Source organism: Phaenicophaeus curvirostris, chromosome 2 (genome assembly GCF_032191515.1).
Source record: "Phaenicophaeus curvirostris isolate KB17595 chromosome 2, BPBGC_Pcur_1.0, whole genome shotgun sequence".
NCBI classification, from domain to species: domain Eukaryota; kingdom Metazoa; phylum Chordata; class Aves; order Cuculiformes; family Cuculidae; genus Phaenicophaeus; species Phaenicophaeus curvirostris.
In genome coordinates, this window is record NC_091393.1 from 22,783,898 (window position 1) to 22,809,869 (window position 25,972).

A 25,972-nucleotide genomic window follows, 5' to 3' on the forward strand; every position below is an offset into this window, starting at 1 on the left:
AAAGACTGGAGTTCCTACCATGGCTCTGCCCTTGAGTTGTACAGAGGGCATTTTCCTACTAATTTCTACAGAGTCTAAAATCTGAAGCACACTCCGATAGAAGAGGAGTTTATTTTCCTCATTGGCTTCATCAGTGTAAACTGAGCCATAAAGGTTCTCATATAGGTAAAAGATAGGCAAGTTCTTTGCCAAGTTTGTCCACTGTCACACAAATCAACAATTTTAAGACATTCTTTCTGTAGTTACCATTCGGCAAGCCTTAAACAGGAGTCAAAAACCTTATTGTTACCCACTAGTGAGAGAGAGAGCACGATTCATACACGCAACCTTAAAAACCACAGCAAGTCCCCAATACCCTGTTCCTCCTCCACCAACAGGCAGCATTAAGTGAACAAGAAGCATACACGTACCCCCAAAATGGGATAAATAGAATTTATCAGTAAGTAGATCTCTGTGTTTAGGATAATTCTACCCCGGCAGTCACATTTCCCCTAAATAGTTCTCTAGTCATTTAAAACAGATGATGTCTGTTTCTTGTTGTTAGCACAGCCATGCACCATTAAACTGTTGCCATTATTCACCTTAGAATAAGCTGAATTTCATCAGTGTGTGAAATAATTGTGACTCAAACATGGGAATGAACTGAAATACTGAAATATTCCAGGGATTTTTTATTCTTTTGGACGAAGATGCTGTACAAATCCATATATTAATAGTTTTAATTTAAATGATGAAACTTCTCCTCATAAAAGCTTAGATAAAAATTGGCATAATAGATAAAGCATGATTATGTGATCCTTTACAATATTACACCTCGCTAACTAAACAAGACTCTAAGGTGAACACACTGATCATAAACGAGGAATATAAATCGTATAAGATGGCCTAATTCTGAGGAGGAAAACAACTTCCTCTAAAGGGCTCTTTTGTCCAAAATCTGGTGGCACAAGAAGGAACCGAATTTACGAAGTGATCTTTATAGCAGGCTCTACAGTCTTTAGTCCAAAGTAGCTTATGCTTGATGACTTTCAGGGTAACCAGCAACCTCTTATATAAAACTGCCGCAAAAACTGGTGCTTTGCATGACATGGCAAGAGGTGTTTCACTTATGAAGGGAGAAGAGGTGTATTATTTTGCAGGCTATTGGAATGAACATTGATTTTTTTGTTGATAATGAAAAGCAGCACATCTTCAAACTTATTGGTGAACTTTAGATTTTTGTAATAAAGAATAGTATATTAGCTTCTAGAAAATGCATGACTAAATATTTGAAAATGCGACAGTTGTACAGAAAAATAATTTCTATAGCTGTTGTATCATACTAAACCTAACTAAAAAAACTAAACATACTATAAAAATATTCAAAATCTAACAATGCATTGCTGGTTTTAGCCAAGAAATGTGGAGAAACTTCTATAAAATCTACAATTAAGACTGAAAATGAGGATTTTAAGTTACAAATTTTAAGGTAGCACCTATGTATATTTTTTATAATAATTTTTTATAATTTACAGTAAGAATATTGAAATCTGTGAACTTTATACTTATAGCTGTATATATTTATTGCAAATAGAAGAAACTTGTTAACCCAAACCATTTCTCTTCTAATCACAATATAAGTCAACTTCAACTGAACCAAGAAAATTGTAACTTCTAATACAGTTATTAGAGACATGCTGCATGAGAATAATTTCTTCATAAATAATCTTGAGCAGGAACAGATGTACCATACTGTATAATGTGTACATCATGTTCTTATATTACCAAAATGATGTTTGTACCAAGAGCAACTGGCAAACAAACTAAATAGATTAAAACAAACCCAAAAGATTAGTTATGATTAAGTAATCCCGTTTCATTTTCCAGGCCAGTTCTACAGTAACAACCTCTATCAATCCTTGTAGTATTTACAGAATTTTGTTTAGAAATGAATTCTGTTTATCTTAACAAAAGATGGATTAATGCTTGTCCATCATGGCTCTGGAATTGACTACAAAGGCATCATATCTACTTTTCTAGATAAAAAGAAAATTAGATACAGAGTTCATGAACAGGTCCTGCAGTAAATAATTAGGTCATCACTCACTGAACCATTCAGTTTTCATGAACACAAAGGCAAGAGCTCTTCATTGTAAGTCACTGAACAATTGCTTCTGACTTTGGCAGAGAAATTGTCAACCAATATATTTTCATAGCAACACTAAATATATGTTTGAAGTTCATCTTGGACAAAAACTACTTATGATTTGCAATATTACTCTTAAATAAACTTCGTGTTAAACTTCTTGTTAAGCCAGTAATATTCAACAGAATGCAGAATGTGGAAAAGGGCTAAGAAAAGCTGAAACACTTCACATTATAGAAGTGTTTATATTGAGAAGGAAGACCCATCTACAAGTTGTCAAATGTGTAGTTACAAAAGAACTATAGTTCTTTTACTACTTTTCTAGTAGTTACTAAAGGACTATATGTAGTTACAAAACAACTACAAAAGAACAGCATGAATGCTGGATATAGGAATATCAGAATTTAAGAATACAGCTGATAACACTGAGACATTCTGTGTGTATTGGATGCTGTAGAGTGGCCATGGAGAACATAGGAAAGGAGGAAATAGCAAGGGAAGAGGATAGTGGGAAAGGTAAGTTGTTTTCCTACAGGCCTTATTCGGTCTTAAAATAATGTTTTCCTTTGGTTTTGGACTCCACAGTCATGTTGATCAATCTTCTGGTTTATGGACTGTTTGATCCAAGCCAGCAGCAGGCAGCCTGTATGGCATGGAGCTCCAACAAGCGTCCTGCAGTTTATACAGCTATAAGGTTAGCGTTGGTATGAAGTTTGCATATCCATAGCAGCTATGTTCTTTTACTCACACTGTATAGGAAAATTTATGTCAAACAACGCTCTCAAGAGTCTAAAAACACACTGTTGACTAATCACTATTTAAGGCTTCTTGCCCATCCAGCTAGTGCCTGAATGATCATACGGTATTTCTATTTGAATAACTCACCTTGACATATATATAAAGAGAGTGTCAAGAAGATTAAATGTAAATTTCTCCAACATCCACCTTTAAAGAGATAATTTTAAGTTCTTCTCAGAAAGAAAAAAAAATAGTGCAGCCTAAATTCTTTCCCCACGCTACAAGTCAAAAGGCAGTGGAAAATAAAATTCCAGCTTTTTAATATGTTGAGAAACAATTTCCAAAAGACACTGCTCAAAGTTAGCATCTTGTTTAAAAGGTGCTAATGATTTCTCCAAACACACCGATTGATTATTTTAAGTATGCAAATGGCAGTATTTTACCAATGAAAGTACTTATGGTAGTATAGAAAGGCACTTAAAGGATTCGGTATTGAAGCATTAATAAAATGAAAAGATTATTTTGCTTAAATGAAATTCTACTGACTGATTTTCTACAGAATTTGTGATGATATTTAAGTAAAGCTTCAGCTTTCTTTTTTCTAGTTAAAGTATTCAATTAACTAACTTGGGTAAAAAGATGGCAAAACTATGCCAGTGACCCTGTTAGAAATAAGACAAGAATGCCCTTATGTCATAAGATGCATATTTTTCATTAGATTAAGAAACTGTTTTTGAAAAAGTTCAAAGCAATATTTTCTTTCAGTGAAATAAATGACTTAATTACTGGGGGACTGATGGATAGACATTTATGGACAAAGTTGTACCCAGCCTCAATGAAAGATTTAAGCGTGGTCCTAAGAAAACTAAGAAAAGCAATATTAACAGATAAGCAGATACTATGGACTGAATAAACTTGTGATTTGGAGAACTGAATTCTGAAGTTTTTCTCTAGTTCCTTCTTACACAGCTCTACCAGTAACTTCAGAACTTTGTCTAAATAGCAGCTCAATAAAACGAGTACAGACAATTTCAGCATTTGATCAAGTATTATTTACAGGAACAAACTAATATAAAGATAGGAAACTATTTTACTTGACTTTTTTAGTAGTTATCTACATCTTTAGTTATCCTAGCAGTTATTTAGCTCTTTTTCTCAAGGCAATATACAGCCTTCAGATCTGACTCCTCTGTTAGGAGAAAGTAACTTATGTCAAGTACATTGTTACTGTTTAAAATCTCATTAAAAGCTAAGTATGGTACCTTAACCAAACCCTCCTCTCAAGTATGCTCCTCTTAATGCAGCCAAGAATGCTCTTGGCAATTTTTTTAACCAGGAGAGCACATTATTGGGTCATAAAGGTGACCAAAGGTGCCAAGTCCTTTATTCCAAGGGAAGTTAATCACCAAGAACTTCCCCAAACCCCAAAGCATACAACAATTGCTTCAGATAAATACATGCATATCATGTAGGACAAGCTTCACACTGGTAAGTGCTAGATATTTTAAAAACAAAGAGTCAACAGTAGTTTATTTTGTTCTCAGCCCAACAACTAAATTCTGAAGTATTTATATGAAAAAGGAAAGGAAGAAATTTAAAGCAATTCTACAATCCTTTTCTGTACAAGATGAAAAACAATTTCCACATATATTCCAACAGCTATGTTTTATAACTCTGGAAACATGAGGAAAGCTGAAAAAATGCCATCTGCAAGGTCAGATTGAGTGGTTAATGTCTATTATCATAGTGAGCAACTGAGGTGGTTTAACCCTAGGCTGACAAGTAAGCTCCCCACTTGGCCACTGCTTGCCACTGAATGGGAAAAAGCAAGAAAAACCCACCTTGTGGGTTAAGATAAGATAGATAAAGGGAAAAAAAGTTAAAAAACCCAAATGCAAATTATATAGAAGTAATGATTCCCACCAGAAGATCAATGCCCAGCTAGCATACGAGCAATGGCCGCTTTAGAAAAACTCCTACACAGTTTTATATCTGAATTTGATGTCATGTGGTGTGGAAAAATCTTTTTGATCAGTTGGGGTCAGCTGTCCTTCACAACTTCTTGTGTACTCCCTGGCCTACTTGCTGGGAGGGCAACATGAGAAACAGAACACCTTAAAGCTGTTTAAGCACTGTTCAGAAACAGCTAAAACATCAATGTGTTATCAACACTGTTTTAGTCACCAGTATAAACCACAGCGCCATGCAGGCTGCAGTGAAGAAAATTAACTTTGTACCAGCCAGACCCACTACATCAAGTCATGATTATCTTGTCTTTACAGTAACAGTCTGGTAACTTTATGTGGTAGTCTACAACAAAATTTTGAGGACATACAGTGATGATTTGGCCTGAACACCTGGGAGCCATTTCTGTAAACTACAAAATCCCCAAACTACTCATCTACAAATAGCTTTCCTTAATTTCTTTCCTATTTTACAGTTTTTCCACTACGCAGCAAAATATCTAATAATTCCCCTTCATTTTTACCAAAGCTAAACACAACACATTTCAGAACACAACAAATATATTAGATCAGTATATACAAAATTTGAACTGAATAATGTGACTTGGCTAATGTTGAGTGGAAATGGTTTGTTTAGCCTTTAATCTGTCAAAAAATAATGCATGTGACATGAGTTTCTTATCCACAAAATGAAACTTCAGGCATTTTGGCTACATGAAATACTGATTAGTAAGTCTAATTGAACTAACTTTAGGTAAGCCTGTAAATATGAACATTGCACCATTGTACGTAGCATGGACACAAACATGGTTATATGGTTGATATTTCAGCTATACAAAATAAGTTTAATTTATTCTGTAGTAAAATTAAAAAATATTTCTTACCCATTCATAAGAAACAATCCAACACCCACGAGCAATTCCTAGCATAACATTCAAGGTACGACGAGGACTCCCTGCAACTACGTGAGTTGTTGTTTCACATACATCATCTGAGAACAAAAAGTCTCCAAGTTTATTCACCACTTGAATTACTGTATCTTGCATCCTAAAAAGAAGAAAAAGAAAAAAACACCCTACAATGTTGAATGGAGATTCAGAATTATAAAAGCATATACATACAACACAAATTAACACAAATTCACCTCATTTCTTTCCTCACTAATCATTTCTTATCATTTTCTCACTGAGCCTCTACCGATTTGCTACTCCTAAATTCATTAGCCTTCCCACAAAGTCCAAACAGACCCTTTCCTGCCCTCACACAATCATATCTACTTGCACATCAAAGCTCTCCTACCCCCCACATGTATCTTGTCTTTTAAATAGAAGCTTTGGAGTCAGGGATTATCTACCATATTGTTTGTGTACAATATGCCTAGTACAACAGAGACTCATTCTTGGTTGCTTTTGTAGTACTATCAAAAAAGTATTACCAGCAAATGTAAACATTTAGACACAGCACTCTTAAAAGGTTTTCATGACAAGCACCAGATTTTCAGCATCTGAATAGAATGCTGTGTCTAAATTTAAAGAGAAGCTCAAAATTTCTGGCTTGCTACCTATACATGTGAGCCAAAGTTTCAGTTAAAAATTCACTTATCCTTAAAAAGAATTATAAACAAATATATAAAATGAAATATGAAATCTAGAAAGGCACCTATAACTAGAATTCTAATTTGAGTTCTCTACATAGCTACTCTGAAACACATAAATATATTATCATAAATATATCCTGAAAACAGTGAGATTTTGTTATCACTAGAGAAAAGCAGTTGCATGAGAACAATTTACTGTTCTTATTAATGATTATTTTTATAAATAAATATTATAAATGATCATTAAATATCTGTAAATGAAAGCCCAGTTCCAGTGTGCACTTGGATCCCTGGAGAGCTGGAAATGTTCATGATATGCTACATAAGATAAAACAATTAAGCACAATCTTGAATACAGTCACATCTATCACAATAGTGATCCTCTCAGATAATATATTTAAGTTAATCACCGATATAGTGTGACTGCATCCAGAACATCTCCAGAAATCTCTGGGGTTACTTCATTCTCATTACATTTCACTCCAAAGAAAGTAACTACCTTAAAACTCCTTAAATACCCCTGGTAAAACAAGCAATAATTACTGGAACCTAACAAAACTGCAAAAAAATCTTCACAGACAATGCAGCAATCTTCTTTAAAGAAGGTTCAAACAAATAAATGAATAGTAAAAATGGTGTGGAACATTAATTTCACACTTAAGTCAAAAGCTGATGTGGTATGTGGAGACAATTAAAAAACCCAAACCAAAACAAAACCTAAAAATTAACTACTGACTCACACTCCAGTGTGAATTCAGGCATTGGCTCTATGGCTCTGAATGTAACTAGAATATGAATATGAGCCAGCAGTGTGTCCAGGTGGCCAAGAAGACCAACAACATCCCGGCTTGTATCAAAAATGGTGTGGCCAGTAGTAGGGAAGTGATCATGCCCCTGTACTTGACACCGGTAAGGTGCAACCTCAAATCCTGTGTTCAGTTTTTGGCCACTCGCCACAAGAAGGACATTGAGCTGCTAGAGCATGTCCAGAGGAGGGCAATGAAGCTGGGGAATGGTCTGGAGAGCAAGGCTTATCAGGAATAGCTAGGGAAAATGGGATTGTTTAGTCTGGATAAGAGGAGACTGAGAGAAGATCTTATCGCTCTCTACAACTACCTGAAAAGAGGTTGTAGGGAAGTGGGTGCTGGTCTCTTCTCCCAGGTAACAAGTGATAGGATGAGATGAAATGGCCTCAAGTTGCATTAGAGGAGGTTTAGATTGAATATTAGAAAAAAATTCTTTACAGAAAGAGTCGTCAAAAATTGGAACAAGCTGCCCAGGGAAGTGGTGGAGTTACCATCCCTGGAGGTGTTCAAAAAGCACATAGATGTGACACTTTGGGACATGGTTTAGTAGGCATGGTGGTATTGGGCTGACAGTTGGACTTGATCTTAGAGGTCTTTGATAACCTTAATGATTTTATGATTCTAGAATATTTATTACTCCATTTTGATTTTATGAATTTTAACTTGATGTAGCCTGCAACTGAATGTTTTTGCAACATCGCAACCCACAGCGTATGGCCCTGCTGAGACCACATTCCCAGAGGATGCATTTCCCTGCTTATCTGAACCTTTTCTTAGTTCTCTTCTTTGATTGCACAAAATCCCTTACAATGAGAGGAAAAAGTCCTCTTGTACAAGAATGGAATTTAAGATATCTTATAATTTACAGTGAAAACTCACCAGCTTATAATTCAACATGCTGCAAAAATGACGGATGCAAACATACAGCAAAATTTCACTAAATTTGTGATTGAGAAAAAAAGGTAACTCCCGGCTGCAAATCAGCGAGCAGCATTTAGTATGATCTCAAAACCTGATGCCATGAACCCACTAAACTAATGATTGTTAAATATAAATTCCCACGAACTAATTTTGAGGCTGTAAAAAAGCTACTGGGTAGCAGAATTGGCTTGTGGCCACTGGGTTGTACTTTGGAGGACCACTATCTGGTTTTTTTTTCTATCAGAAGTAGTCCCTTTCCCTTCACCCATTTACAGGTCAATGAATGTCTACAACTATAGACAACCAAAAGCATAATCTTCATGAAGATCCAAAGAAAAGCAATTATTATCAACAGCCATTTTTATGTAATGAAATATTTATTGGCTAGTGGTAAAATTCAACATACCAGAAAAATAAAAGAAATAATATATTAATGACCTCTTTCCAGAAAAAACCTTTTTCCTCAGCTCTGCCAGGATTTGTTCCCTTTTTAGGCAGACCACAGCCTCTGTTTTCCACTAATTCTATCTTCACTGTAGCTATTATCTTTACCTCCACCACAGTGATCCTGTATTGCATAACTTGCAAAGTGCATCTTACAGTCTTGGTGTTAGTAGTATCCAGTCATATTTATACAATGAAAGTATTAATTCCATTTTATGTTTCTGACATATATTAGCATACTTGTTGATAGCTATTAACAACCATTTACGAAGAACGTCTAAAAGGATAGCCACGAAGTGCTGTTTTTGAGCACATATCTATGCAACTGTCAAGATATAATTACTTCAAACCTGAAATAGATTTGCGGTAGTAGAAACATCTTGAGTTTTGAAAAAGAATTCAAAAAACTGTAAGCAAGTATAGTATAAAATATGGAATTGTGTTTTTGTTGGATGTTCTTTATGCTGTAAGACTTCCAAGAGAATGATAAGAGCATGCCAAAAAATTATTAACTTTCCTCCAAAATATGCAGTGACAGCTGCTTCTAATGTTTTGTAACTAAGTGGCTAAAAAGCCTACAATGAATATTTCTTCAGCAATTATTTATACGAAAGAAAACATTATGAACTGATGTTTCAGATTATGACTTTTAAGATAGAACTAAATTGTAATTAAAATGAATGGGGAGAAGCTAAGTCTCGGAATGAAAGCCTGAACCATTTACAGTGTAAAATTCCTTTTTATACTTCCGTCAAAAAAATTCAAAACTTCCTTAAGGTTTTAGTTTCGTTGCTCTGAAGACCTGCTGAGCTCACCTATGGAACAACTACTTCAGTCTGCACCTTAGCAACACAAACATACATGTGCATAGGCTATAGATAGCAATGACATATGCATATAAGTCTGTGTTTCTAACTGGAATACAAAATGAAACAAACTATTTTGACATATGGCTTAAAGATAAATATCATTCTGTACAATATTCAAGTTTAAATGATGTGCTGTCTGAAGATGCAAAATATTTAATACTTACTCAGGAGACACACTCGTCATAACTAGTGTCCTTGTTGGCTAGAGAAGTGAGAGAGACAAGAAAACATCAAAAATATGAAAAGTGTTCCCCTTTGAAAGAAAGAAATTTTAAATTAGAAACTGTTCCATTAAAAGGATTATACTACTTCATAATTACAGTATCCTCTGGAAAAGAGGCTGCATTAATTAACACTTATACTAGAAACATTAAACTTGAAGAGCAAGGAAAGAAGGAAACCCCTTCCTCACGCCTGGTATCAAGCATCCAATATAGCAGAAGACAGGAATGTAAGTTTACATTAGTGAAAACAAAAAGCAAAGGATTTCCTGTCTGTGATGCCACAGAGAAGAAGCTAAATAATTGTCTTCTGCCTTTTCCTCGTTATTAGGTGGAAAGGAAAAGGCAGGTTACCTTCATCAAATTTAAAGTTATTCCAGTTTCTTCCAAAAGAAAGACAGAAACTGGCTGAGATGTAGAAACAAGAGTATATTTATTGTAAAGTATAATATTAATAATTTTGGTTTTATTTTGATGGTGTAGCGCTTTTTTTGTCACAACTTCATTATCTACATGTAAGATAACAGCAATGCAACAATATGCATAAATATATCTATCATAACATTGAGATAATTAGTACTAAATGTTAAGTAATACAATTTCAAAATTCGAGTACGTACACTCAAAAGACATCTAATAAGGCACTGAGTAAGGGTTCTCATGGCAGGATGACTGCACTATTAGGCACTACTGCACAGGTTAGGTCAGATGATTGAAATCGGACATGAGACCACATCATATAATAGTGAGGAAATACCTCATACCATCTTAATACACATTGTTGCATTTGCATAAACTCCTAAACATTAAAGGATCCTGGGATGTGTCAGCCTGGGAAGGCATAAAATATGGCTTAAATGCAAGATTTTACTCTCGGTCCCATCATTCTGGGCTGAAAACCTCATTTATGTCAAACACGTACGCATAAGCATGGTCGTGATGTTCTCCTCCAGTACAGGAAACCAAGCCTCGCTGCCAAAAGAATGAAGCCCTTTTGGCTAAAAGTCTGGAGTTAAATCCACACAAAAGAATTGCGCTAGGTTCTTGGGGCCTTTGTATAGTACTAGCTCCAAAGCCAGATCCTGATGCGACTCTTCAGAATGTGCAGAAAAATATCCTTCCTCACATTTTTTCATAAATGAAATGTCATGGAAGTATTATTAATCAGACCACTACTTTTGCCAAACTTGAGTTAAAAAAAAAGCATTATTATAAACCAAGGCCAGAGCAGCTTGAGATCCTGCAGCTGCTGCAGAGCAAAAATGTTTGTTAACAGTTCCTTAATGCCTTATCTGCAGGGAACTGCAAATGCTGGATCCCCAGAAACTGGGAAACCTGCAGGCTGTCCCAACATTACCCTGCAAAGTCACCTTTGAATTGGAGCCTTTATGCTCCAACACGTAGCATGCAAGATGGTACAGTGAGTGTTGTGGGCAAATGTTCTGCCACTGGGCTTCAAAGTGATTCAAAGACGCAAGAAAAGCAAAAAGATCACAGAATCACAGAATAACCAGGTTGGAAGAGACCCACCGGATCATCGAGTCCAACCGTTCCTACCAAACACTAAACCATATCCCTCAGCACCTCGTCCACCCGTGCCTTAAACACCTCCAGGGAAGGTGACTCAACCACCTCCCTGGGCAGCCTGTTCCAGTGCCCAATGACCCTTTCTGTAAAGAATTTTTTCCTAACGTCTAGCCTAAACCTCCCCTGGCGGAGCTTGAGGCCATTCCCTCTTGTCCTGTCCCCTGTCACTTGGGAGAAGAGGCCAGCACCCTCCTCTCTACAACCTCCTTTCAGGTAGTTGTAGAGAGCAATGAGGTCTCCCCTCAGCCTCCTCTTCTCCAGGCTAAACACCCCCAGCTCTCTCAGCCGCTCCTCATAAGGCCTGTTCTCCAGCCCTTTCACCAGCTTCGTTGCTCTTCTCTGGACTCGCTCCAGAGCCTCAACATCCTTCTTGTGGTGAGGGGCCCAGAACTGAACACAGGATTCGAGGAGCGGTCTCACCAGTGCCGAGTACAGAGGGAGGATAACCTCCCTGGACCTGCTGGTCACGCCGTTTCTGATCCAAGCCAAGATGCCATTGGCCTTCTTGGCCACCTGGGCACACTGCTGGCTCATATTCAGTCGGCTGTCAACCAACACCCCCAGGTCCCTCTCCTCCAGGCAGCTTTCTAGACAGACTTCTCCTAGTCTGTAGCACTGCACAGGGTTGTTGTGCCCCAAGTGCAGGACCCGGCATTTGGCCTTGTTAAACCTCATGCCATTGGACTCTGCCCAGCGGTCCAGCCTGTTCAGATCCCTTTGCAGAGCCTCCCGACCCTCCAGCAGATTGACACTTCCACCCAGCTTAGTGTCGTCCGCAAACTTGCTCAGGGTGCACTCGATGCCTTCATCCAGATCATTGATGAAGACATTGAACAGGGCTGGACCCAGCACTGAGCCCTGGGAAACCCCACTTGTCACTGGCCTCCAGCTGGATTTCACACCATTTCCCACCACTCTCTGGGCCCGGCCATCCAACCAGTTTTCCACCCAGGAGAGTGTGCGCCTGTCCAGCCCAGAGGCTGACAGTTTCTCAAGCAGAACGCTGTGAGAAACTGTGTCAAAGGCTTTGCTGAAGTCCAGGAAGATACATCCACAGCCTTTCCCTCATCCAGTAGCCGGGTCACTTTGTCATAGAAGGCGATCAGGTTAGTCTGGCAAGACCTGCCTTTTGTGAATCCATGCATACAAAAGGCAAAAATTTGAACAAATTTAATTTCTTCCAAACTATTACTTCATTTTCACTCAGAGCTGCTTATTTTTTGCAAATTAGAGGTCATTTGATAAGCAGACAATATTTTGTTTTATGGCTTCAGTAAGACAAGCAGTCCTCTCTAATTGCAGTTACCAAGCAGAAAATTTAGCCAAACTATGTTTTAATTTTCAGTTGTGCATTTTTCAAGTTAATTGCTTCCCCCTCCCTTGCTATGCTATTTTTCTTCCATGTTCTTTGTGTCTGTTTTATTTTACATATTGCTTTTATTGCAAAATTTTTTTTTCAATTAGCGTTTTCTGACCAGCAAAAAAGACATCTGGTGAGCATCATTATGAGTTCTAACACACATTTGTAGCAGGATTGTTATTAATAAAATAGTGGAAAAGGTGGTCTTAAGTTAACTGATCCCTTTATTTATCATTAATCTCCAAATCTCGAAGAGTTGTGTATCTGTACTCTAAATCAGAACACCCTTTCTGAATTACTTTTAGGTCTGGAATACAGGCTGTGTTATAAATGACATGCTTCAACTTTTCTTTATATATTTCTAAGGAATACAGTTGCATTAAGTATTTTTTTAGAGTCTTCCAACAACAAGATTTTTCCAAGTCATTGGAAATTTAAAACATGCATTTCAGTAGCTCAAAGGAAACAGTATTTGTAAATCTTTCCAGTATTTAAAAGACAACGTTAGGCTTCCTGTCTGTTAACTGACCTACACCACAAAAGAGGTATCCGACCTCAATATGCATTCCTCCTTTCTTCTAAGTTTGAGCAGGTGTTTTTTGGAATTGAAGGAAAACAGAAGTTCTGTTTTGTACAACCTGTTTTCCATGAAAGTGACCTCAAATTTTGTTTCCTTAAGAATGTCATGAGTTGCGTTTCATAAGGGACAAATGAACTAAAATGTAACCATAAAATATGTTTTTGCAGGCCAGTTCTCAAGAATAAAGTGCATTCATGCTAAGAATTGATTTGATCGGAATAGTTTAATATTTGTGACTGGTTAAATTCCAGCCTTAGTACATTAGACTTCATTTTGTCTTTGGGTCAAGAACCCAGGCCTCAGGTAGTTCAACCAATAAATACCACCTTTGAATTGTATATTACTTACTACAAATGCTCCTCTTACACCTTAAAGTTGACTGAAGTTCATAATGAAATAAACTTCACTGTAATCTCAAATTCAGATGCACGATGTGATGAAGTAGAAAAAGACCTTCACATTCAGGACTCAACAAGGTACTTAACTGATGTGGCTTGGCCAATATAACAGTGATAAAGGACTTTTGGGAGGCAGGGGAAAGTAGTTCATGCAAATGCTGTCTGTTTTGGACTTGTCCAAGCTCCTTTTTTCTCTGGCTATTGTTGGTCCATCAGATATTGGTTCAGAACTCACATACTCACTTTTGATCTTTACAGTTGTTTTTCAGAAATAACAATCTTCAGTCCTACCAGTGCACAAACCATGGGAATATTCAAGAATCAGGTTAATTTTATTTTGCTTTTATCTAGGAAGGTTGTAATGAGGATCTAAAACTTCAAGGCTGTTTTCAGAAACAATCTATAAATTGTGCTACATTTATTTATTCTATTCAAGTAATTGTGACTCATAGCTGAAAATAATTGGTAATAGTAATGAATGATTACTATTCAGCAGTTTTAAATAGCAATTATGAAGATCCATAATTTACTTTTTGGTTGGCCTTTCTCCTCTTATCAGTCCTTTGACACTGATATTTTTTCAGTTTCCTCTTGCTGTAAACTCAATTTTGACTGTAAATTCCTGATCAAATATAGTACCTCTGCTTCAGTTGTAGAAAGATGTGAAAAATGTGCCTATCCCAACTAAATCAATACTACCATGGTGAAAGATGACAAAAATATACAAAGACAAAAATAAGATGACATGACAGGTGCCTGGGCATCGGCTTTTGTTGATGGCCAAAGATGTGAAAAAATGAGAAATCTGTAATCATGGACATAGGAAATCCTAGAACTTCTGTCAGCAAGATTAAGGATGATGAACAGTTTCAGACTAGTAGTGTCACAGTTTACAACTTGTTGATATTTTCAGTTTCCTACATGCAACCTCAACAGCTAACAATTATATGCAGATATGTTGCAAAGCAACAAAGGACTACGTAATCAAGTTGATGGAATAACTGAAAAAGGCATCACAATACACTAAAGGTTTACTTTATCTTGCGATCCAGTACCATCAACTTAGATTTCTAGACCAGGGAAGCCACCTGCTGACATTCATAGGCATTAATCCACAGTGTTTATCCTTACCAACTATATGAGAAGAATCTGGAACTATCCTCAGTTATGTGTTGTCATGTCTCAAAACTGTAAGTTCAAACCTATAGCCTAGTTTTATAAATCTATCTTTATGTGCTGTGTTTGAGTATCTACAACAAACTGGAACTCCTCCGTTTCTTTGGGGTGGTGGTTTAAATCCAAAAAGTTGTTCCTGAAGCCATTAAAGATTTTCAGGAATCCTACTTATCTTCCCTCAACATGCCTGCAGCTGCTGTTATAATGCTCTGCCTTCAAGGTTTTTGTTAGTTGGCAGTACAATTTTAGATAACATGGATTAGAAGTCTTCCATTTTAAGAGCACAATAAGCATGCCTATATAAATAAAGAAAGAAAATATGAGTATTTGTAACGTAAAACTGTGATGTAGAAGTACTTGAAAAATGCCATTCTTGATTTTAACTTCAGCTAAAACAAAAGAAATTCAATCTGCATGAGGTTTTGAAGAAAACAAATGCATAACATTAGCACAGCAAAGAAATATAGAATCTACAGCTTGATTTATATTAAATTAAACAAAGTAGAAATTACAAATGGAACAGGCTGCCCAGAGGGGTTGCAGAATCTCCTTCTCTGGAGATAGTCAAGACTGACCTGGACACATTCCTGTGCAACCTATTGGAGGTGAGCCTGCTTTACCAGGGTGGTTAGATTAGCTGATCTCCAGGGGTACCTTCCAACCCCTACCATGCTGTGGTTCTGTGACTAACTGAAAGAACCATGTAAGTAAATAATGTTAACACCTGGTCATATTTCCTAAAGATATTTTTATATGTCTGTTTTATTATTTACTATCACTTAGTGAAATCCAAATGCCTACTGACAGGCACTCACTGCAGCAGATGAGTTATAACCATAGCATTCATTGTAATATACATTGTAGTGAATGAGTTTTAACTAAAGCACTGAAGTTTTTTAACTTGATTTCACTTTCATGTTATCAAACATTACCAAAATATTGCAATGTTTAAGTTGCAGCCATTAAAAAAAAAGTGTTTATTAAAAATTTGTGTGTTTGGATGCTGTTAAGCTTCGAGAACTTATTGTGACTGGTAGTAGAGAAGCTCTGCAACTTAATTCTTTACAAAAATTTAGACATTCAGTCTAATTTTGTTCAAAACAATATCCTCTTAGAATTCCTTCATTAAGTATTTCCCAGGGAACCCCAACATTGGTTTATGAATTTTGCATATTTGTACACATACAAACAATGGAAAATAGGTCTTAAAGAGATATACCCATAAACATTTAATATATGAAACAGATAATTCAGTAAGAAAGTAAAGCTTTTCAGTGCAGCAATCTGGTTGCCAGGCAGCCTGGAAAAACCACAAAAAATCTTTTTGTGAAGTTCTTTTTATTTTTCAGGCAAAAAAACCCCAACCTTGTCTCTATATGAGTTTGCGCAGCCAAACTGCAACTTGAAACCCGTAAAATTATTTTAAAAAGCATAGGTGACACAAAAGAGAGCACATGCTGTTATTTTACTGATATTTGAGTCAATCTGTAGTATCACCTAGCTGAAATGGATGACAAAAGGAACCATCTCAGAACACTGAGCAAGAATTTTCTCCAGCTACAACTTCACTTTTATGACTGTTCAACATCTCACAGAGCATGCTTTGCAAGCAGATATCAAGCACAATCATTCAAAGATACCTCCCCTGAGTACAAGTGTTTTTGTTTCTCTTCAGTATGTAATAGTTGTGTTGAGATCTTTTCTTAAGTAAAATGAATTAAAACGAGCACTACTGTATAATGCAAAAAGATTATAAATTTAATCTAGAGAAGATCACTGGTTCATGGACACTAATATCCCATTTCAGGATATTTAAAAAGGCTGAAAAGCCTAGTAATGGCACCTGCTCAGAAATTTTACATGAAAGAATCAAAATCTGAGATCAATCTCTTTGAAAAGCCATCAAGAGCTACCAATGAAACACCTGCCTAATTTGTTTCATATCATTAACTACCTTAGACATCTTTAGGGCTTTAGGACTTCCTATTCTCAAAGCAATTCAATGCTCATTTTAATTGCATGACTTGCTACTTACTGATAAAAAGATCTTCTACTTATTTTCCTGATGAGTTTTATACTAACTCAGAAAAAAACCTTCACAAGGTAAAAACACCACAAAAAGATTCTGCTCTGACCCAGTTCTCTCACTTTTTTTTTTCTTTTTTTTACATTCAAAATGAGCTCAAATAGCCAGTTAAGAAATACAGCTTTACCTGAACTGAGAAAAAAAAAAATAGTGCAAACGTTTTCTTTAGCAGAAACGCCCACTGGGCATGATCCGATACAAACCAAACAAAAAACCCTACCTCATTTAGTAACTCCTCCAAAAAGTACAGGCATCTTTTCAGGTTACTTTAGTGGCTTTTGGTCAAAACCAGTTTGAGCTGACTTACTGCCTTCCTTTACAATGTTAGCCTGGCACAGACTCCACCACAAGTTACCAGAAAGCCGAATTCCACGGTTATTTGTATTGTCTTTGAACACCATTCATATAACATTTCAGGGAAAGTGACATTCAGAAAAGTTTTTTAAATTGATAGTTCACAGAAAATACAATTCTTTTTTTGAGCATGCAAAGGCACCCAGTGATTCTTCAGGAAAATGAAAGAGCTTAACAAACTATGTCCACTTAAACTGACCTTTTGGAGTCTTCTAGTTTTTCTTAACCCCTCATTGTGCTTATTCTTTTGTTCATTAGAAACTTCATGAGAGCCATCAGTAACACGACATTCTGAAAATTCATTTTCATCACCTAGAAACCAAATTCAGAAACTTGAAATAAAACCTGCAATCTTGTAATACAAAACTGCCACCAATTATCACAGCACATACACCTATGTCAAATTAAGATACTTAAGTTAATAATTTGTACCAGTTCCAGTTATTTTTTCCATATTTTAGTTACAGAAAGAAGAATGACAGACAAGGATCTGACTTCATCCTTCAGCACCTGTTCTTCTAGATAAACTAGTTATATAACTCCCAATTTCCAATATTTTGAAAACTATATATTAACCACAAGTAGAGAAACTGCTAAATTGCTTTCTAATTCTTATAAAATTTGCAGTTGTGGCTAGATTTGTCCTTTTGTATCGAAATGTCAATGCTTTTAGTACACACTGTGTTTATTTGAAATAACCTGAAGGTCTGAAACATGTTTTCAAACACTCTGCAAGTAAATCTGGCAAACCCTTAGCAGGCAAGGACTGCATGCACATGCAGGCATAGCAGTCCTATTATTTATAAAAAGGCATCATCCATAAGAATGTGCTCTGATGTGGTTGTCAAAACCCAGTATTTTCACCACCTATTTTATGAATTAATCACAGAATGGTTTGGGTTGGAAGGGACCTTAAAGATCATTCAGTTCCAACCCTGTTGCCATGGAAAGGGATACCTCCCACCAGACTAGGCTGCTCAGGGCCCCATGCAACCCGACCTTAAAACATATATTAACATATATTTAATGCTTCAGCATTGTCAGGATTACTGACCAGTCAAAGAAAAGTTTATAACTAGTAATTAAAGTGGCCTAAATTCAGCTCCTTCTGATTAATTCTGGAAAATACTGGAGGCTACTATCCATATTGACTAGTCTGACTGCATATATAACTAATAATCATTTGTTTTTCCTGTCAACTACTCATAACTCTTAATCCTTGAAGTGACAAAACAACAAATTACAACACAACAAATGATGACAAATATTTTCCGTTACCAATTACTTATTTTAAAATTATAACCTTTAAACTAGTCAAAATTTAATCACTACTTCACACTGAAGTTGCAAGTTTCACATGAATTTACACAGTTATTTTTTTGTAATACAAGTAAACCTGGGTTTCAGGTACGATCATTAATTTAATGCCAATATTTAAATATAAACTCTCATTTAACAAAGGGAGAATTAATTACTTAACAATGCTGGCTATATTTAGTATTGCACTGAGATCCATCTTCAATCACAGTGCTATACTGATGCCAAATAGAAGAGGAGAAAAGACACAATAAAACAAAGCTATGAAACTTAATTCCTTTTACTTGGAAAACCGAACATTAAGACACAGTTTGAATCTTTAAAAAACCTGCAGCAACCATAGCGCTGCAAAGGATGCCAGGAGATCATCTACTCCATTGCTTTATGCCAAGCAGATGGAGTAAAGCAAGGAATGTCTCTGTTAATTTACAGTAAGTCACTTCAGTCAGTGTAAATGACAATCCACTGCTTAGGGTTTTTTTGAGGGGTGGCTTCAGAGGGCAGTGTGAAGCTGTATAATATTCCTTTTCCCCCCTCTTGGCCTGAATGCCTAAGGTCTGCAGCTTTTGTGCCATTTGGGATTTAAGATCCATATGCTTGGACTTCTTTCCAGTTATGGTTCACTCTCATTGGTTCTTCATGTTCACAAGAAAGCAGCAACAGGGGATGAGGTCCATCCCCTCCTCCGATTATCAGCTTAGGGATCTCATGCATTACATAAATAAAGACTGTTCTTTGCAATCTAGTTCCTACTACTCCTCTCCTGACTATGAGGACTTCTCAAGCACTTTACAGCTTTTCCATCCAGCAGGTTTCAAACTTCACTGCCTACTGTCTGTTTTTCCCTTTTCTTTTTAAAGCAGGCACTCAGTCACAAGTAAGGAGCTTTCAGCTGTAGTAGCTTTTCTTAGGGTATTTCAGGTAAGGTAGACGGAACTTTTTGAAGCAATTCCACCCACTGTTAACTATCCCTAAATTTAGTTCAAATACACAGCTAACTCATGCCACTGCGGTCCATTAGATCCCTCAAATTCTTTTCTATAACATTGCTCAGTGACTGACATCAAAAGCAACAACTGTAGTATTCCTCTAAAGTATTAGAATGACTTTAACTTGCAATTTAAGCTTCTTCTCATCCATGATCTTTAACACTGGTGAGAAGTTTTGCACCAGAAAATTATCTTGAAAATTTCATTTGATATTTCCTTCAAGTTAAAAAGCAAAGTAATCATTTGGCACATTGAGCTAGTTTTTGTTCAGTTAAATCAATCATGTCTATCTAATAAAAATTCTGGGTTCTACTTTAAAAATTTCATAATCCAGTGTCACTAAAATAAAGCTATATCTACTGCTTTATACCTATCCATAAAGTTATTTACACCTGCTAAGAAGAAAGTAAGTCTGAATTTGTCATCATTATTAATCCATAGGGTACATATGCACAGAATATTTAATATGTTGCGTTATTATTATGTAGTTTTTATTCCAGCATAGGCAAACACCAAGTACTTGCTATTCAGAATACATTTTTTCAAGTCTTCTGAAAGCTTATCTGCCCATCAGGTTCTAAAAAGAACCGATAATGGTTTAGAACAATTTTGTCTGGCTGGTTAAGTGCTCCAGGACAAGCGTCATCAGGCTTTGCAAGTTTGACTATATCAAAATAATCCTCAACCTGTTCCTCTGTTTTAGAAGAATTTGTCCTTTTTTGTTTTAGTAATGAGTCAGAATTAAACTTTCTGTGGAGATAAACAAAAGAAGGCACCAAGGAAGAAATAGTTTTCTTCATCGTCCCTCATTTGTTTCTTAAAAGGACATAATAACAAGTCAATAGAGGATATCACATGATATACTTAGTGAGCTTTTCTTCTTCCAAAACTGAAGAAAAAGGAAAAAAGGCACATATAATCTAAGGAAGTTATGCATGCTAAAAATCTAGCACTGACACACAAAATCCAGGTACACAACAATTATTGACTACAGAGCACTGATATTTATCGGGTACGTATGCTTTAATCCTTCTGCTTTAATCAGGAGGATAGAAAATTTATTTAGTCTCCAGAAAACAAAGCTGAGAAAGACAAAGTGCATATAGTAGGAAAGTATCTTTTAATATTCTTATAACGCGTAATTAATTTCAACTTTCCTATCCATGACAGGAATAAGATGAAAAATGAGTGGCCACGTTCATGCTTCTTGCTGTTGAGAGGAACAGTTGAACAGTCTTGATCGTACCCTACAAAGGAACCTGAAGTTTGCTACAACATAAGCACTGGGACTTGAAAAGTAAGTTTCAGATTGGCTTGCATATTGCACTTCAGCTTTAAAATCACATGTTGCAAGTAGTCTGTTCAAAGAAAGCTTAGGCTAGACTGCCACTGACCTAAAACCACAAGGAAAAAAATGGGCAAGAAAAATGTTTAATATTTAAAATATAGACAGAGATAATTAATTTTAATATAGATTTGATTACTCCTTACTGTATATATATAATCAGTGAAGAGAATTGTTTAGCTTTTAAAAAGTAATATATTGTATTTAATAGTTTTCAAATCACAAAGAACATACAGAAAAATGAAGAAATTCACTAATTTACAGGGATAAGAAATAACTTACATTCAAGTAAAAGAAGGAATTATTAAAAATATATTTAATAAAAATCAATTATTTCATCATACAGTGTGACAGTAATAAGTTTAAAACAAGAATTTAATTTTCTTCCACAGAATTTGCATTAGCAAAAATGCAACTCATTTGTTATCGATTCCTTCCATTTTTAAGTGAGCTCATTTGAGCTGTCAAACTTGAGGTTCTACTTGACTATGCAGCAGATGCATAAAGTTCAATTCATAGGAAAATGGTCATCACAGATAAATCACAAAGATTATTAAAACCACTAGAAACACAGATTGAGCCTTACAGACTTCCTAACAAAAAGAATAAAAAAATATAAACACTAGATAACTTTTGTTTCCTTTATACTGTTCCCTTTTACTCTCCTCCAAAATTTGTTATATTAAACAAGTTGTCTGGCGAGGAAATCATTGAATGGGTTGGATTGGAAGGGATGATGACAGACATCTAGTCCAGCACCCTCGCGGTGAGCAGGGATACCCTCAATCAGATCATGATTCTACGTTGCTCAGAGCCCCATCCAACCTAACCCTGAAAGTTTCGAGGGATGGGGCATCTACCACCTCTCTCGGCAACCTTTTCTAGTGTTAGAAAATTCATCACAATTTACTCATGAGAATTTAAAAGTTAGAATTAAATCTAAAATTAACTGGAATAACTAAGTTTAAAAGTAGTAAACAATTTCTCCTTCTCCATTTGCTTTCATGATTGCTTAATGAAAAAGAGACTGTTCTTTGACACTAAGAAACATAATTTAAGGATGATCATCACAGTCTAACATGGCAACAAGCATACAGTGGGTTCATACATTTATGAGTGTACATTTACACTTGTATAACATACACCTGCATCAACTTTTTTTTTAATGATGCGCTCCAGTTATTAAAATACAGACATAGTAAACTCAAAATAGCAGCTCACAGTTCAACAACTTATTAGCCACAGCTAAAAGCAGAGTCATCTTTCAATATTTCCACTAGATGATTTTGTAAGTCTGATACCAGGTTCAAGCCCTTTGAGTTAACAATTAATTTTATGTAATTCATTGATGCACTGCTGCAGAATTTTCTAGGGAAAACAAATTCCTAGGATACATCATTATTACATTTTACTATGTGATACTATTATTATAGTTTATAATATGAAATATAATTACAGATATTTAATCCTAAGTAAAGCTTGACAGAGTCCAAAACACCAAAATCTGAAAGTGAGTACCCCCTACACAAGTTAGAAGCATTTTTCAGGAAAGTTCCCAAGACTGATTATTCTAGTATACATTTACATTGAAATATATAAAAATATTCTTCAAATTATTATTAAAAACGAAAACCAGTTCCATGTAAAAAAAACATGGTTGAAAAAGATGCTTAGATTGCAACCCTTGCAAGTCCTCAAACGTCTTATTCAATCTTGATCATAGCATGTTACAAATTGCTAACTCAAACATCTTTTTTCCACTAGAGATTTTCTGTCCTGCAATTAATCTAAAGTAGTAATTTGAACCTGTGAAATAAAAACAATTTGAACAAGTGACTCCATGATGAGGAGCTACTTCCAAGTAATTTACAGGAGCACCATAACATTTAAACCAGAAAGACCTTGGTTTCTTAAACAGTCTGCACAGCAGCAGAAAGTTTACAGAATACCAAGCATTAGGGGAAAAGAAGGCACTCATACTTTTTTTGCATTTTGTGAGCACAGGTTCTTTATCTCTTGGTCACTTTCTTTATGTTTGTAATGTATGGGGGAAAAAATGGTGTTCATTCAGATCCTATGCACTTATTTATTTTACTGAAGAACAAAGTCAGCATTGCAGCATTTTCTTCTTTTCTTGTAATTCTGAAAGACTTTTCCCTTAGAAACTCCAGTTCATTTTGCAACTTAGCTGCATCAGTATATCTAATGCAGTGTGATATCTTTTCATTTCCCAGCTCCATGTAATGACTTACCAGTAGTGTGAGTACAGCAATTCATGTTGGTTTTGTAGAATTTTTCAACACCAGGCTGAGGCAGCCTATTTGCATCATCAAAATCTAAAGCTTCCACAGCCTCAGCTTTTTCACCATCTGTCATATAATTTAATGGCAATCTTCCAGGATGTTCAGGTGGTTTGAAGTTTTTCTTTCCTGAAACATCATTTGCTGAAACAGATTTTTTCCTACGTTTCTTGGGAGTAGTATGTGGCTTACAGAAACTTGCATCAATTGAGTCCATGCTCGTAAAAGAGTCTCTGAAAGAAATTTCAGGAGGATTCTGTGATTCCTTTGGTATTTGTACCTGTACTTCATTTTCATTAAAATTACATGACGCAAAGAAGTCTTCATAAGAATCCTCTTCAGCACAAAAAGACTTGCTACATGTATTATCTGGTTGCAAGGACTCTTGAGACCCTGATGCATCCAGTTCTGAGGTAGTTAGAGTCCAACTAGATAGTGCTTGCTGTTTCTTCCTCTGCTTGTCTTCACAAGAATGGTCATTTCTGTCAACAGAGAAGCTTCCATCCCCTGAATATGTATTAAAGCCACTGTTCATCGGTGAATTAGAGAGAATGCCAGTCAAAGTAGGAACAGTGTTTAACTTGACTGTTTTTTTGGAAGGAGTAACATGATCCAAACCCTTGATTTGGAAACCAGAACTTTCACTTGCAACTGAAGTAGTCACGCTATTTTCATCCTTTGGAAGCATTTTTAGATCTTTCTTATCTAAAGGCAATTTATCATCCAAATCGTACTGCAAAATCTGTTTCTTTCTTAAGCTCCTTCTGAAACGTTGTTTTGGTGTTAAATTATTCTGCTCATAAATGTGTGAGGGAGAATTCACTGATGCACTCATGGATACATGAATATCTGTCCAAGTATCACAGGCAGGTTTAACAACCTCTGTTTTCCGTCTCTTTAATTTATTAGTTCCCCGAAGACAATCATAACTTGAGTTCAAGCAGTCTTCCATTTGTTCTCCTGCAAAATATGAGAAGTGGCAATATAAATGTATTTAACAGAACAGGAGTACAGGATTTCTTGGCAAAATACACATGGAATTACTGAAAGAAGAAAACAAGGATTTAGCCACTTCTCTGGATAATATATGGCTAGGTATCAGTACATGGCTAGGCAGAAAATGGACTAGGAACAAAGCAAATTCTATGTTGACAAGAAGCTACAACAGCTTTAGCTATCATACCTTCCTACATAGTACTTAGTATCCATAAGACCTGTTCTGCTTTCTTGAGAGAAAGCAGCAGAGGAACTCCCTTTCACTCTTGCGTTTATGGAGAAAACCAGCAAGATTTTAGACTGATAAAGCTAGCTATGCTAATACTGGAAACCCAGTGATCGTTTTTACTCCCACAGCATTACCAGCACCTTGTAGCTTCTGCAGTTAAGATGAAATTAACTACAACATCATAGTATCATACCACATATTATAAAAACTGATTTATTTTTATTCTCGCTACTTCTGCCATCCCTGAATACTTCAGCTGGGGAACATATTAGGCTGCCTTTTAAATTTACGCTTTTTGACTGAAAATTTGTTAGGTATTTCAGTTCCCCAAGGCATCTCTCTCACTCAGCTCTCTTTTTTCCTTCCCACATAACACTGTTTAGTGTGCGCTCTGTACTCTATACAAGCTGCCTGGCAGAGAAAGACCTGGGGGTGTTGGTTGACAGCCAAGTGAACATGAGCCAGCAGTGGCCCAGGCAGCCAAAAAGGTCAATGGCCTCTTGGCTTGTATCAGAAGCAGCACGACCAGCAATACAAGGAAAGTGATTGTGCCCCTCTACTTGGCATTGGTGAGGCTGCATCTCAAATACCGTGTTCAGTTTTGGGCCCCTCACTCCAAGAAAGACATTGATGTGCTGGAGCATGTCCAGAGAAGGGCAACGAAGCTGCTGAAGGGGCTGGAGAACCTGAAGCCATTGAGGGAACTGGGGTTGTTTAGCCTAGAGAAGAGGAGACTGAGGTGAGACATTATTACTGTCTCCAACTACCTGAAAGGAGGTTGTAGAGAGATTGGTGTTGGTCTCTTCTCCCAGGCGGTAGGAGATAGGACAAGTGGGAATGGCCTCGAGCTGCGCCAGGGGATGTTCAAATTGGACATTAGAAAAAACTTCTTCACAGAAAGGGTTTTGAAGCACTGGCAGAGGCTGCCCAAGGAGGTGATTGAGTCACCACCCCTGGAGATATTTAAAAGGTGGGTGGATGAAGTGCTTAGGGATATGATTTAGTAATGAAAAGGTACAGTTGGACTTGATCTCAAAGGTCTTTTCCAACCTAGGGGTACTATGATTCTATTGCTGTAAGCGGAAAGGCGACCTGCATCATGCCAAGACAAGAAGTTATTAATGGGGAAAAGTGTAAGGAAAGAGAAGGAAGTGACGCAAGCTACAGAATCACAGAATAACCAGGTTGGAAGAGACCCACCGGATCACCGAGTCCAACCGTTCCTACCAAACACTAAACCATATCCCTCAGCACCTCGTCCACCCGTGCCTTAAACACCTCCAGGGAAGGTGACTCAACCACCTCCCTGGCCAGCCTCTGCCAGTGCCCAATGACCCTTTCTGTAAAGAATTTTTTCCTAACGTCTAGCCTAAACCTCCCCTGGCGGAGCTTGAGGCCATTCCCTCTTGTCCTGTCCCCTGTCACTTGGGAGAAGAGGCCAGCACCCTCCTCTCTACAACGTCCTTTCAGGTAGTTGTAGAGAGCAATGAGGTCACCCCTCAGCCTCCTCTTCTCCAGGCTAAACAACCCCAGCTCTCTCAGCCGCTCCTCATAAGGCCTGTTCTCCAGC

The 25,972-nt window shown here is 36.7% G+C and overlaps 1 protein-coding gene across 1 annotated transcript in view; it reads right to left on the minus strand.

The window, feature by feature from the left end:
- Positions 1 to 25,972, minus strand: part of MCPH1 (microcephalin 1) — a 135,258-nt gene that overhangs the window by 90,280 nt on the left and 19,006 nt on the right. The window contains exons 8-11 of the mRNA XM_069851514.1: positions 23,130 to 24,137; positions 17,426 to 17,538; positions 9,629 to 9,666; positions 5,712 to 5,874 (exon numbers count right to left, since the gene is read on the minus strand). Coding sequence (XP_069707615.1) covers positions 5,712 to 5,874; positions 9,629 to 9,666; positions 17,426 to 17,538; positions 23,130 to 24,137 — 1,322 coding nt within the window. The remainder of the gene's footprint in view (positions 1 to 5,711; positions 5,875 to 9,628; positions 9,667 to 17,425; positions 17,539 to 23,129; positions 24,138 to 25,972) is intronic.